General features: G+C 54.8%; 1 protein-coding gene across 1 annotated transcript in view; it reads right to left on the reverse strand.

The window, feature by feature from the left end:
* The window catches only part of LOC144944415 (prestin-like), a 36739-nt gene that overhangs the window by 2475 nt on the left and 21692 nt on the right, over positions 1–12572 (reverse strand). The window contains exons 7-16 of the mRNA XM_078872555.1: positions 11515–11597; positions 10141–10288; positions 9113–9226; positions 8081–8158; positions 7667–7762; positions 6866–6972; positions 6597–6666; positions 5159–5251; positions 2518–2598; positions 391–612 (exon numbers count right to left, since the gene is read on the reverse strand). Of these exons, the coding sequence (XP_078728681.1) occupies positions 391–612; positions 2518–2598; positions 5159–5251; positions 6597–6666; positions 6866–6972; positions 7667–7762; positions 8081–8158; positions 9113–9226; positions 10141–10288; positions 11515–11597 (1092 nt within the window). The remainder of the gene's footprint in view (positions 1–390; positions 613–2517; positions 2599–5158; positions 5252–6596; positions 6667–6865; positions 6973–7666; positions 7763–8080; positions 8159–9112; positions 9227–10140; positions 10289–11514; positions 11598–12572) is intronic.

Consider the following 12572-nt stretch of genomic DNA (forward strand, 5'->3'; position numbering starts at 1 on the left):
TGCAAAAAAATTTTCACGAAAATTAATTGTCACGCACAACGAGTTTGTGTGGAAAATGTCAGCTCGATTGGATCACAGGAAGTGGGTTAAAAAACGACCGAAAGATTTGCACGGTCGTAAGCGCGCAAGCAAGCAAGCAAGCGAACTTAATATAAAGGATTTAAAAACACATTAAATCACGCGAACTCCTGTCATTCTCGCAGCGGCGTTTGGCTAAGATGGTCACTACAGCTTTCAGTTTGTTGTCGCCCCCCCCCGCGCCTCCGATTAGCCACGGTTGGCTACGTACGGTACGAAAGAAGTTGACTGGCCACCGGTAGTTCCAGTGACTGGAGTGAATCGGCGACCAGCGACACGACCCGCCTGGGTTACGTCTCCACGTGCCCTCACCGTCTTGAGGGTTTTCACGGCAACGGTGTCCACCAGGTTGACCGGAGAAAAGTCCAGAATGAGCGAGTGGATGGCGGGCCGGGGAGCCGCGCGGTCCTCCGTGTCCGGCGCCATCAGCCCCGGCAGCCCGAGCGCGCACTCCCTCCCCGCCGGCTCCACCGCCAGCCCCGGCTCGGCACCAGGCACTGGCATCTGGGCCCCGTCTCCCGTGGCCGGCGCCACCTGCAGATGGGGGGGGGGGCGGGTGGGGGGGGGGGGCGCGGCCACATCGCCGAGTGACACGAGTCGTCGGTGGGGCCATCGGTATCGTGGGCAGCGGGGAAGGTCATCGCGTTTCCACTGTGCCGGTGTTCGTTACAGGGCCACTGGCGGCCCTCTGGTGGCCTTTAGTTGCGGCCCCCTGAACGTGCGCCCCTCCCCCCTTCACCCTAGACAATACACAACATTTGAGAACACCCCCCATCATCCTCGTGCTGCCGTCACACCCCCCAGTGGTTTCACATGGTGTGGCGGTCCCTCGCTCACACTGATGATGTCTTAAAGGCGAAAGTGTCCCCAATCTCAAAATTGGTCAAGAACACTGCAATGTACGGCGGGGTCATGGACATCTGTAAGCGGTCATTTGCATAGGCGTAGCCAGGGTCATAGACGGCAGTGTCAATGACGGGTGTAATTGGAATCGCTCTTTCATAATTTCAACATGAGTGTCATTCATTGTTCTAGGTATCCGTAGGCTCATGATTACCCGACTCATCAGCCGGGTCATTACATCACCAGGGTCAACACAATCCTATAGATGTGCGTGGTTATTGCATTTTCACAGATGTCGGGTGGCCATCGTCTGTCCGTGGCTGCATCGGTGCTGGGTCCTGGAGGAGGTGAAAGTTGGCGAGGCGCGAGTGGACGATGAGATGAGAGTGAAGAGAGCGAGTGGAGGAGATGAAGCGATGGGAGTTGCGTGCAAGCGAGTGAATTCAGGTCTGGCTTGGGGGTGGAGTTATAGTAGGTGGCTGTCAGGGTGAGTGGAGAAGCGGTCGTGTAGCAGCGCGCTGCGCTACGAACCCAGCGACCCTAATTCGATTCCTGCTCGCGATCAATAACGATGACGAATATCTGGACCCGGTCCTGGCCCTCCCCTAGGTCGACTCGGCCTCGTATGAGTACCTGTTTGCGATGTGTAGTGAACATCGCCGCTCAGGAGGCAAAGGCGGTCGGGCGTGGTGCTGGCCACCCACCCCCTCCCTCGTGCCGTGCCGACCTTCATTAAGTGCTCGCTAACAGCACTTGCCCCAACAGTCTTCTAAGGCTATACGGCAGATCTTTGTCTTTGGGGTATGAATTGCGAAGGGGGTAGATGGTGTGGGTGGATGGGGTGTGAGCGAAGGCACAACTATAAACTATTACAACTATTTTTTATCTAACCAGGTGCGTCCCACTGAGCTGTGTATCGATTTTTCAGAAGCGACCTGGCAATCACCAATGATAACGAAGTGGATTGTCACGTGAAAATCTATAGCAGCCAAATACTCTAAATGCGTGATGTTGATTCACTGTGTAAAAAATAAATTTGTTCCTGGGTAATAAGTGTTATTTCCTAATTGTTTATGCTTTAAAAGTACAGAAAATGGCCATTATTCCCCACAAACTTTGCTTTTGTGACCAGGACAGTGATATGTTGAAATTTATCTATTTTCAATGAGAAAACGTGTGCATTTGTGTCATTCCTTCACATAAAGTACTGGTCACAAAAGCAAAGTTTTTGGGGAATAATAGCCATCTTCTATACTTTTTAGGCATAAGCAATTAAAAAATAACACTACCCAGGGACAAAAATCGTGTTACATAATGAATTATAAATGTGGAGGACCTGAGAAAAATCCACGCGACCACGGGGAGAGAGACGCGCAAAGTCCAAAAAATGTACAGTACGTGCCAGGGTCGGGATTGAACCCACGTCCTGTACACCAGGCTAGGTGGTGAACATGTCGCCACCGCGGCGCGAGTGGATAAGGTGTGAGTGGCGGCGGTGTGAGTGGAAGAGGTGCGAGAGGTGTGAGTGGAGGAGTGAGTGGAGGAGTGAGTGGAGAAGTGAAGGAGAAGGCGTGGGAGGAGGATGAGTCGTCTCGCCTTGTTGTTCCCTGGAGCCCCGTGAGCTCTGTGCCTGGAGCACCTCCTGTCTGGAGCCCGAGCCTGCTCCAGGAGCCCCGTCTGCGAACCGATGTCACGCGGTGAGCGGCGCTGACTCGCGACGGCGCATCGCGTTCACCGTGACTATGATATGTTCACTCCCTCGCCTGATACGCAGGAGGTCGTGGGTTTGATCCCAATACTGACGCCTGCTGTATAATTGGAGTTTGCGTGTCTCGGTCTCATCATCATCACGGTGGCTATGAGATGTTAACTCCCTCACCTGGTACACAGGAGGTCGTGGGTTTGATCCCAATCCTGACGCCTGCTGTATATTTGGAGTTTGCGTGTCTCTGTCTAATCATCATCACGATGGCTATGAGATGTTAACTCCCTCGCCTGGTACGCAGGAGGTTGTGGGTTTGATCCCAATCCTGACGCCTGCTGTATATTTGGAGTTTGCGTGTCTCTGTCTCATCATCATCACGGTGGCTATGAGATGTTAACTCCCTCGCCTGGTACGCATGAGGTCGTGGATTTGATCCCAATCCTGACGCCTGCTGTATTTTTGGAGTTTGCGTGTCTCTGGGTCCTCCGGTATTTCCCCTGCACATTTAGAAACAACGTCACACGTTTCGAGTGTTTGGCTGCTGCTATAAATGTCCACGTGGTGATGCTGAGCCCCGCTTCATTGAGCTTTCCTTCGTGATAGCCACGTCGCTTCTGTCAAAGAGCTACATAGCTCAGTGGGCCTTACCTGGTCAAATACAGAATAGTTTTAGTTTGTATCATTCACAGGGGAGAACTCCCGGCTGCTCCCACAAGGAGACCTCCGTAAGAGGTTTTTGGGTTAGATCGCGTAAATATGAATGTGTCGTTAAACCCGCCACCACCCGACACAACCAATTAATAAGGTTTGTCACGTAGACAAAACGTCGTTACGAGTACAGCACACCGGTTGTGTGTTCGAGAGTAAAACCCACGCCAACATTTACGATTGAGACATCTTCCACATTTACAAGGAGACCTCCGCAACCCGACGATCGGCCGAGTCCACCAACTCGAGAGAGTCCACCAACTCGAGAGAGTCGACCCCGGTGCAATCGGAGGGTGGAGGCGCGGCCTCCCGCGTGTTCGTGATCATACTACTCGCTGCCTTTGTCCTTAAACCCTTCACCATCCACCCGCCTTCCTAACTCCACCACCCTCCCTTGCCCTATCATCGCCCTCCCTTGCCATCCTACCTCTCCCCCTTCCTAACCTCGCCAGCCCTTCCTTGTCCTATCATCGCCCTTCCTTGCCATCCCTTCCCCTACACAACAACTCAAACTCCATCCATCATCATCAGCCAATAACGAATGTACCATTTATAATTCTTGTAAAGCCCTTTGACAAAATCTCATCTCGGACTTTATGTAGCGCTACATGAAGTCCTCGATGAGATGAGACGACCTATTTATCCCGAGAGAGTCGCACTGAGCCCTCGAACTTTCTCAGGAGGGTCCTGCTGCTGCTGCTGCTGCTCCATTGGGTTTTTATTTTCAAGATGTTTTCGGGCCAATGAATGACGATCTGCGTTTGTTACTATACACGTGTGGCAGGAAACCGGAGCAACCCGGAGAAAACCGGAATATGTATTCACACTGGAGGAATCCGTTGAGCTATCAAGCTCTTTTTTCCCCCACAGATTCCCGGAAGGAAACTCCGACGCCTTGCGCGAGGGGGCGCAACGCTTTATCCCTGTACAGACGGACATAGATGGCGACTGGTCCACTTGCTGCTCCACCGCCTTCACCTGGGCGAGCCAAGGGGTACGGCACCCCCTCGCCGCCCACGGGCGAAGGAATGGAGTCTCAGCACAACACCGGTGTGCAGGAGAGGCCGACCGAAATTCGGTTTCGGCGCCGAAAGTTGGCAAATGGCCTCTTTCAGGAATACTTTCGGTTTCGGCCGAAAGTCAATTTTTAACTTTCGGTTTCAGCCGAAACCAGAAATTCAGTTTGGGTCGGCCTCGAGTGTGCAGCGATACACCAACCCCCACTGATGGCGGACCTCCACAGCGCCGGCTGACGGCCGTGCGCGCGGGCGCGATGGCCTCGCCTAGACAGCGCAGCGCTGGGCACGTGGTTGAACGACGACCACGCTGAACCCCCCCCCCCCACTCTGGGGTGGGGGTGAGGGGGTGAGGCTGGTGCATCTACCGGACATCTCAAGCCAGCCAAACCCACGGCACCCACGTGTACCCGTGTATTCCCGCGTGTGCCCTCGTGTGTCTATGTACCCGTGCGCCTATGTTCCTGCATTTTAGCTGCCCACAACAACGAGCGGAGCGGCGGGCGGCTAAAATGTAGCAAGTTGGCACAGTAGAGGGTACAGTTGGTGCATCTACCGGTCATCTCAGTCAGCCAACGCATGGCACCTGCTGGGTCTGTCCCGAGACCTCCTCCTGTTAGCAGCGGAGCCTTCGACACTTCACGTGATAGTCTCAAAGTGCACCTGGCCTGGCACGGGCGCCGTGGTGACGTCACCATCACTTAGTGGCGAATGGCGGGTAGAACAACAACAACAACAGAGGGGGTGAGGAGCCGCCACCCCCTGCCACCCCCCTGCCACCCCCCTGCCACCGCTAGGCCTATATCACCTTCTTGACGAGGGCACGCACGTAGAGCTCGACGTTGGCGAAGTAGAGGGCGGCGTTTGCCCGGAAGATCTTCACGCCGGGCAACTCCCGAGCCTGCACAGAGAGGCAGCGACCACCACCACCCCGCACCCAGCCAGCGTGTGGTCGCCACACGCCACGTGACCCGGTTACATCACAGAGAGCGGGGCGGAGGCTCACGGCCGGGTGTTTGGAAGCTCGGTGGTGGTGGTGGTTAGCGGTCGTGGATAGCGGTGATGGTTGGTGGCGGTGGTTGGCGGTGGTGGTTAGTTGTGGTGGTTAGCGCGGCGGTTAGCGAGCGGCTGCGCGACAAAAACCCAGTTACCGCGAGTTCGATTCCGTCTCGCGGCCAACACCGGTGACGATTATCTGAACCGGTCCTGGGCCTCCCACCGTAGGTCGACTCGGCCTCAAATGAGTGCCTGGCGCGGTGTGTGAACATCGCTACTGGGGAGATAAAGGCAGTCGGGCGTTGTGCTGGGCACCCACCCCCCTCGTGTACCGGCCCGGCCTTCATAGGCATTACTCGTTAACAGCACTTGCCCCAACATTCTGTTAGAGTCTACACGGGGGATCTTCGTCTTTGGTGGTGATGGCGAAGTGCTGTGGTGATGTCGCTTTCACCGAGTGGCCAGTGCAGTCGTTGATAGCGACTGGGTGTTGTGGTGTTGTTGGTGACATTGGTGATATGATGGTTTATGATGGTAGTATGGTTGTGCTGACAATGTTGACGATGGTTGTGGTGATTGTGATGGTGCTGTTTGTGGTAGTGGCGGTATTGATGGCAAGAGTGACGCTGTTGGTATTCTTGAAGGTGGCGATGGTGGTGATGGAGGTGGCGATGATGATGATGTCAGTGATAATGACAACGGTGATGACGGCTGATGTATGCTCCATGCAGCGTCTACTGCCTCCTTGGATTGGTTGAAACAACTTTTAGCCTTCAACCATTAACTCGTTTCAACACTGTTGCTTTTCCATGCGCACGTACAAAGTAAGAAGATGGTAGTGGTAATGATGGTGGTGGTGGCGATGGTGGTGGTGGTAGTTGCGATAGTAATGCTGGTGGTGGCGATAGTGATGGTGGTGGTGGCAATAGTGATGGTGGTGGTTGCGATAGTGATGGTGGCGATGATGGTGGTGGTAGTGGCGATAGTGATGGTGGTGGTAGCGATCGTGATGGTGGTGATGGTGGCGATGGTGATAGTGCTGGTGGCGATGGTGATAGTGGTGGTGATGATGGTGGCGATGGTGATGGTGGTGGTGGTAATTGTGATGAAAGTAATGCTGGTGGTGGTGGCGATGGTGGTGATGGTGGCGATGGTGATAGTGGTGGCGGCGATGGTGATAGTGGTGGCGATGATAGTAATGCTGGTGATGGTGGGGCAATGGTGGTGGTTGGTGATGGTGGCGATGTCACCACGCAGTTGTTCTCAATGTCACAGTACGTCTCGCAGTCCGGCAGCTTTCCCAGCAGTGAGTAGTGCGGCCTGTGACAACGACAAAGATTCCCCGCATAGCCTTTAGCGAGTAACCGCTACACCACCGCTCCCCGCACTTGCGCACGCACGCACCACGACACAGCCACAACACCACCCTGGGCAAGCCACACCACCCCTGGGTCGAACGAAACGAGCCCAAGCGGCAACACTAACTCGGGCAGCCTCACCAAGCCCCGGAGAGGCTCACCTCTGCGTGCGCACGATGACCGTGAGGAGGGAGAAGGCGACGGAGGCGGCAAGGCCCAGGTCCAGCCCCAACAGAACCACGGCCACGAAGGACACCAGCCAGATGGCCTGAAGCACCACACAGTGTCGGTGAGGCGAGGCGCTCCACCACGCCAGCTACACCCAGGACCCCATCAGCTCCACCCTGGACCTCACTAGCACCACCCTCGACCCCTCTACCTCCACCATAGACCCCACGAGCTCCACCTGGACCCCAACAACTCCTCCCTGGACCTCGCCAGCTCCTCCCTCGACCCCTCTACCTCCACCATGGACCCCATCAGCTCCACGTGGACTCTACCAACACAACCTAGGACACTGCCAGCTCCACCCTGGACCCCTCCCGCTCCACACTGGCCTCGAACAGCTCCACCCTGGACACCTCCAGCTCCACCCAGGACCCCATTAGCTCGACCCTAGACCCACCAGCTCCACCAAGGAACCAAACCAGCTCCACAAGGACCCCACCATCTCCATGCTGGACCCGTCCAGCTCTACCCTGGACCCCACCAGCTACAACCAGGACCCTGCCAGCTCCAGCCTGGTCCTTACGAGTTCCACCCTGGAACCCAACAGCGCCACCCTGGACCCCTCTAGCTCTATCCTGGACCCCACCAACCCTACCCTGGACCCTGCCAGTGGTAGCCTGGACCCTCCAGCTCCACCATGGACCCCTCCAGCCCCACCCTGGATCCCAGCAGCGCCACCCTGGAGTCATGGGCTGGACATCCTCAGTGGCCGTTCCCCCCGGGTCTGCACTCACAAAGTCGGCGCGGCTGGTTCTCCACAGCACGGGGAGGTCCCCGAACTGGCAGAACATCCCCCTGAGGTTCACCACGATGATCGCGGCCAGCGTGGCCTGTGCAAGGGTAGCAAGGGATGAGAGGGAGTGAGGTGGGAGCCGGGGGAGGGGTGGGGCAGGGACACCGTGGTTGTCAATTTGAGACAAAGGCAGCCGGGCATGGTGGTGCTGGCCACCTATGGCCTCATCCCCATACCGACCTTTCAGGTGCTACTCGCTGTCTGCACTGGCCTCAACGGTCTGTTACAGACTGGTGGCATTGGTGGCACTGCTGGTAGTTGTTAGTGGTGGCGATCGAGGGGATCTTTCGTCTTGTGTGTGCATGTGTGTGCATCTGCGCGTGTGTGTGTTTGCATGCATCTGCCTGCCACTCACCCTGGGTAGAGGCTCCAGGAGACGCCCCATTGACAGCGTGCTGACCAGCACCACCAGGCTGGCCACCAGACCCGCCACCTACACAGAGACACAGGCCCCCCGTGTACCATTTCATATCGCTGTTGGGGCAAGTGCTGTTAGCGGGAGCTTATTAAGGCCAGCATGCCACACACACATAAAGGGCTGTGTGAACGGCACACCACGCCTGCCCGCCTTTGTTTCCCTAATGCCGATGCTTACACACCACACTAGGTACATGTTTAAGGCTGAATCGTCCTTGGGGAAGGCCCAGGACCGATTTAGATATTCCTCACCGATGTTTGGTCCCGAGCGGGAATCAAACTCGGGTTGCTGTGCTCGTAGTACAGGTGCGCTACAGGGAGGGAGGTGGAAGGGGGAGGTATGTAGGTATTTTGAACTTCTTTCACATCGTACGTAGCCAACTGTGCAAATCGGAAGTGCAGGGGAAGGATAACAAACTAAACACAAAAAGCAGTTGTAAAGAAGTAAGTTATGAATCTAGATGATAATTTTAAAGTGCATAGCTGCAACGGCTTCCTAATATCGAAAGGAAGAGCGTTCCAGACGGCCGCAGAAGCGCATCTGAAAGCGCCACGCAATGCGGTGACCACCGTCTTTGTTCTATGGCCAGCCAAAGCAGCTGCTCCTGCAGCGAGGGTGACCACCGGAGTTGGCATGATGGTTTATGCTCCTTGTGTAATGAGCGTGACCTTATCACGTATTCGTTTTGCAACCGGAAGCCAATCCAGCTTGGCGAGCACTGAACGGACACGGTCGGATCTTTCAGTACCCGTCGCGACACATGCCAGAGAATGTTGTACACGCTGCTGCAGCTTGGTAATGTTTTTTCCAGACTTCCCGTAGACTATTGTGAGGCGCAATAAAATCGAGCGTTGTCCGACCCTCGGCTGCACGCCACCCTGTTGGCTATGTCACGACTCAATAGTGGTCGAGTGTGGCGGAGAGCCCTGATGCGGAAATTGCAGGAGGGGAGGACGGGAAGGCCCTCACCTGCGTGTGGCCTCCGCTGTTCTCCTGCAGGAGACTTCTGGACATGGAGCAGGCAATGGGGAAAGCGCCGAAGAAGGCGCCGAGGACGTTACTCAGACCCAGGGCCAGCAGCTCCTGCACGAGAACGGGGGGGGGGGGTGGAGAAATATTATTTGAGTTTTAAAAAAAATATTTGAAATAATCCATTCGGTGTCTGTGGATGAACGTCGATCCACGCGTCCCAGGCCACCACAACTTCAGCGCTCACTGTCCCCAGTCACAAGATTGTCTCCTCCAGTAGCGGCTCGCTATGTGGGTCTATGACTCTACGTGGGAGTCTGTGGGTCTCTGAAAGGCCGTGGTCTCTATCAGTGTGTGTCTTGACGTGGGTCTAATCGTGAGTGCTGTAAGGATAAATCTATCCATTGCACCGCCGATCTTTGCGCAATAAAAACAATCTTGCCGGACGTATAAACATCCATCCGAGATGCCATCAGATGGCTGTCTAAATTAAACAAAGGCAAAGATCCCCCGTATAGCGTGAACAGAATGTTGGGGAAAGTGCTGTTAGCAAGCATCTATGGAGGCCAGAAGGGCACACGAGGGGATGGGTGGCCAGCACCACGACCGGCTGCTTTTGTCTCCCTAGTGGCGATTTTTTCACACTGCACCAGGTACTTATTTGCGGCTGAGTTGACCTAGGGGAGGCCCAGGACCAGTTCAGATAAGTGGTGTTAGCCGTGAGCGGGAATTGAACTCGGGTCACCAGGTTTCGAAGTGCAGCGTGGTGACCGCTACACTACCGTTCCCCACTCAACGTGCACACACACGCACATTCTGGACCGCCTTGCTAATGAGATGTTCCACCCGGTGGAATTTTTTTTCTTCCGGGTGCAATATTTTTGGAAATTAAAGAACTGCGGTCGCTAACTCGGTCCGTTGCTTGCTCGACGCCCGTACGAGAGCAGAAATCAGGAAGGGAAGTGGGGGGGGCACTGTGGCGCGGAGGACTTGGGGAGGGTGAGGGGGGGGGAGGGGGAGGGCCGCACCTGGGTGCCGTCCACCGTGTAGCCGTGCTTCTGACCGAACATCTTCCCGAGGGAGACGGCCACCGTGTAGCCCACCACGGCGAGCGCTAGCGCGTCCCCCACGAGGCCCACGGATAGAGCGAGCGACGGCCACTCCGGGGCCGCCAGCCTGGTGAAGCGTGGAGAGACGCACATACCTACAACAACCGACATTCCTCACTAAGTGGCGGTGATGTCACCACGGCGCCTGTGCCAGGCTATGTGCATTTTAAGGCCACGTGAAGTATTTAACGCCTGCTGGCAGGCGGTCACGGGACAGACCCAGGTGCCATGGGTTGACTGACTGAGATGACTGGCTGATGCCCCCTACTGTGCCAACTTGCTGTGTTTTAGCCACCCGGCGCTCCCAGCCACGTAGTTTTACCCGGGCCTGCACACCATCATGAAGATCCTTCATGATTGTGAGTAAGGAGTCAGGGACTCCAAAAGTATTAAGAACAACCCAGAGTCCAGGCCTATTGATGGTATCAAGGCCTTGACCAGGTCAATAAAGCAGAGATGTAGGTCCTGTTGGAATTCTTTACACCTCTGCTGTAGCAGACGGAAAGAAAATATGGCATCTGTGCAGGACCGCCCTTTCCTGAAACCACATTGCGGCTCCGCAATCCTCTCCTCAGCGTGCCTGGCAAGGCGATGTAGAATTATCCTTGCCAGGATAGTGGTAGTGGGCCTGTCGCTTTTTCTCAACCAACCAGAACACCTCCTCCATCAGCCAGGATCTCTGGGGAGGTTTGGTCCCTGTACACAAAGCAGCCATTGCAGCTGCATGATCCACAGTCCCGAACCTCGGCCATTTCCCCTTGGCATTAGGAGGGGGGACGATGCCAACCCCAGTTGCAAGCGATGATGAAATTCTCGCTTGAAACTCTCATCAGCTAGCTGAGACCAGGCCACTGTGGGTTTTAATGGGGTCCGAGATGGACAGCCACCACCGGAGTGGAAGAATGGCAGGTGCATCTTACAGGTGACAAGTCGATGAGCTATGGGCAGATCAGCTCCACGGCAGGTCCTGGTCTCAAGGACATGGGCCCTCATCCGCTGTTCCGTCACTATGTAGTCCAGCAGATGTTCTTGCTTGGACCCGGCATGCATCCATGATGTTATGTGGATGTGCCAATGCTGGAACAGCGTGTTGGTAATTACAAGCCCAGGGGTTGCAGAGAAGTCTAGCAGCCTGCTACCGTTGTTATTTATCTGATCTGGCCCATGCCTTCCAATCACTCCGTACGCACACACACACACACGCACACCCACATACGGAGCACAGGTGAGGCGGCAAGGACACCCTTAGCGCAGGTGAGACGATTGGGATGGGGGGGGGGCTTCGGGTTTTACCCGGATGGGATGAGCCCCACGACGTCCACGCTATGATCCGGGCTCAGCTGCAGCTGCTCGGAGAGAACCGTGCCCAGCACTACCTGCACACACACGCAGGTACATAGACACGGGTACATGGACACACGCGGGTACATGGACACACGCGGGTACATAGACACACCAATACCAACACCTGCCATTCGCCACTAAGTGACGGCGACGTCACCACGGCGCCCGTCCCAGGCCAGGTGCACTTTGAGGCTATCACGTGAAGTGTCGAAGGCTCGCTGCTGGCAGGAGGAGGTCTCGGGACTGTTGTATCTATACCCCTTTTTAAAAAAATAATAATATTAAGAATAATTCTGCCAATACTATATTTCTTTTTAATAGACACGGGGGAAACTTGGAAGCAAACAAAGACGAGCGAAAAACCCGTTTCCCCACTTCCACAACAGATGCGTGCACATCTCGCTTCGAAAGGCCAGAAAGCATGAAAGAGACAGCCATCAAATGTCATAAAACCTCCCCGAATCTCACACAAGAGGAAAAAGGGGGGGAGCGCAAGAGGGTGTTAGGACAACACCCACACTTCAAAAGGCCCCCTCACAATACAAGAAACAGGCACCACGAGACACATATAATTATATTCTTAACGGCTAAAAAAATAGAATTGGCAACAAGAAAGCACAGACGGGTTTTCGAGCCATATTAGTTATACAAGCTACCAACTTAGCCATGAAGATTAAGCAAACATTATCTACCCTCGCTCCAATTGGAAACCAGACTACAGTCTGCACCAGGGTCGTGAATCCTCATTTGTTAATTCAATACTGACATTATTTACCTTTAATAATTTCTACGCGGCCTGACCGAAGCATCAAATAATAATTATGGCAGTCAGGGTCGCTCCTAAGCAAAAAAAACAAATTCCCTAGCCCCGGGATATCAGATAAAATAATAACAGGCTAAGTCAAATAATAAGTACGAAATTAGAGTGGATCTCCTAGTAGAGTTAAGGGCGGAGAAGTATATCATAATTAACCAACATGCAACACTCCAGGGGAAGGGGGCTCACA

Source organism: Lampetra fluviatilis, chromosome 34 (genome assembly GCF_964198595.1).
Source record: "Lampetra fluviatilis chromosome 34, kcLamFluv1.1, whole genome shotgun sequence".
Classification (NCBI taxonomy): domain Eukaryota; kingdom Metazoa; phylum Chordata; class Hyperoartia; order Petromyzontiformes; family Petromyzontidae; genus Lampetra; species Lampetra fluviatilis.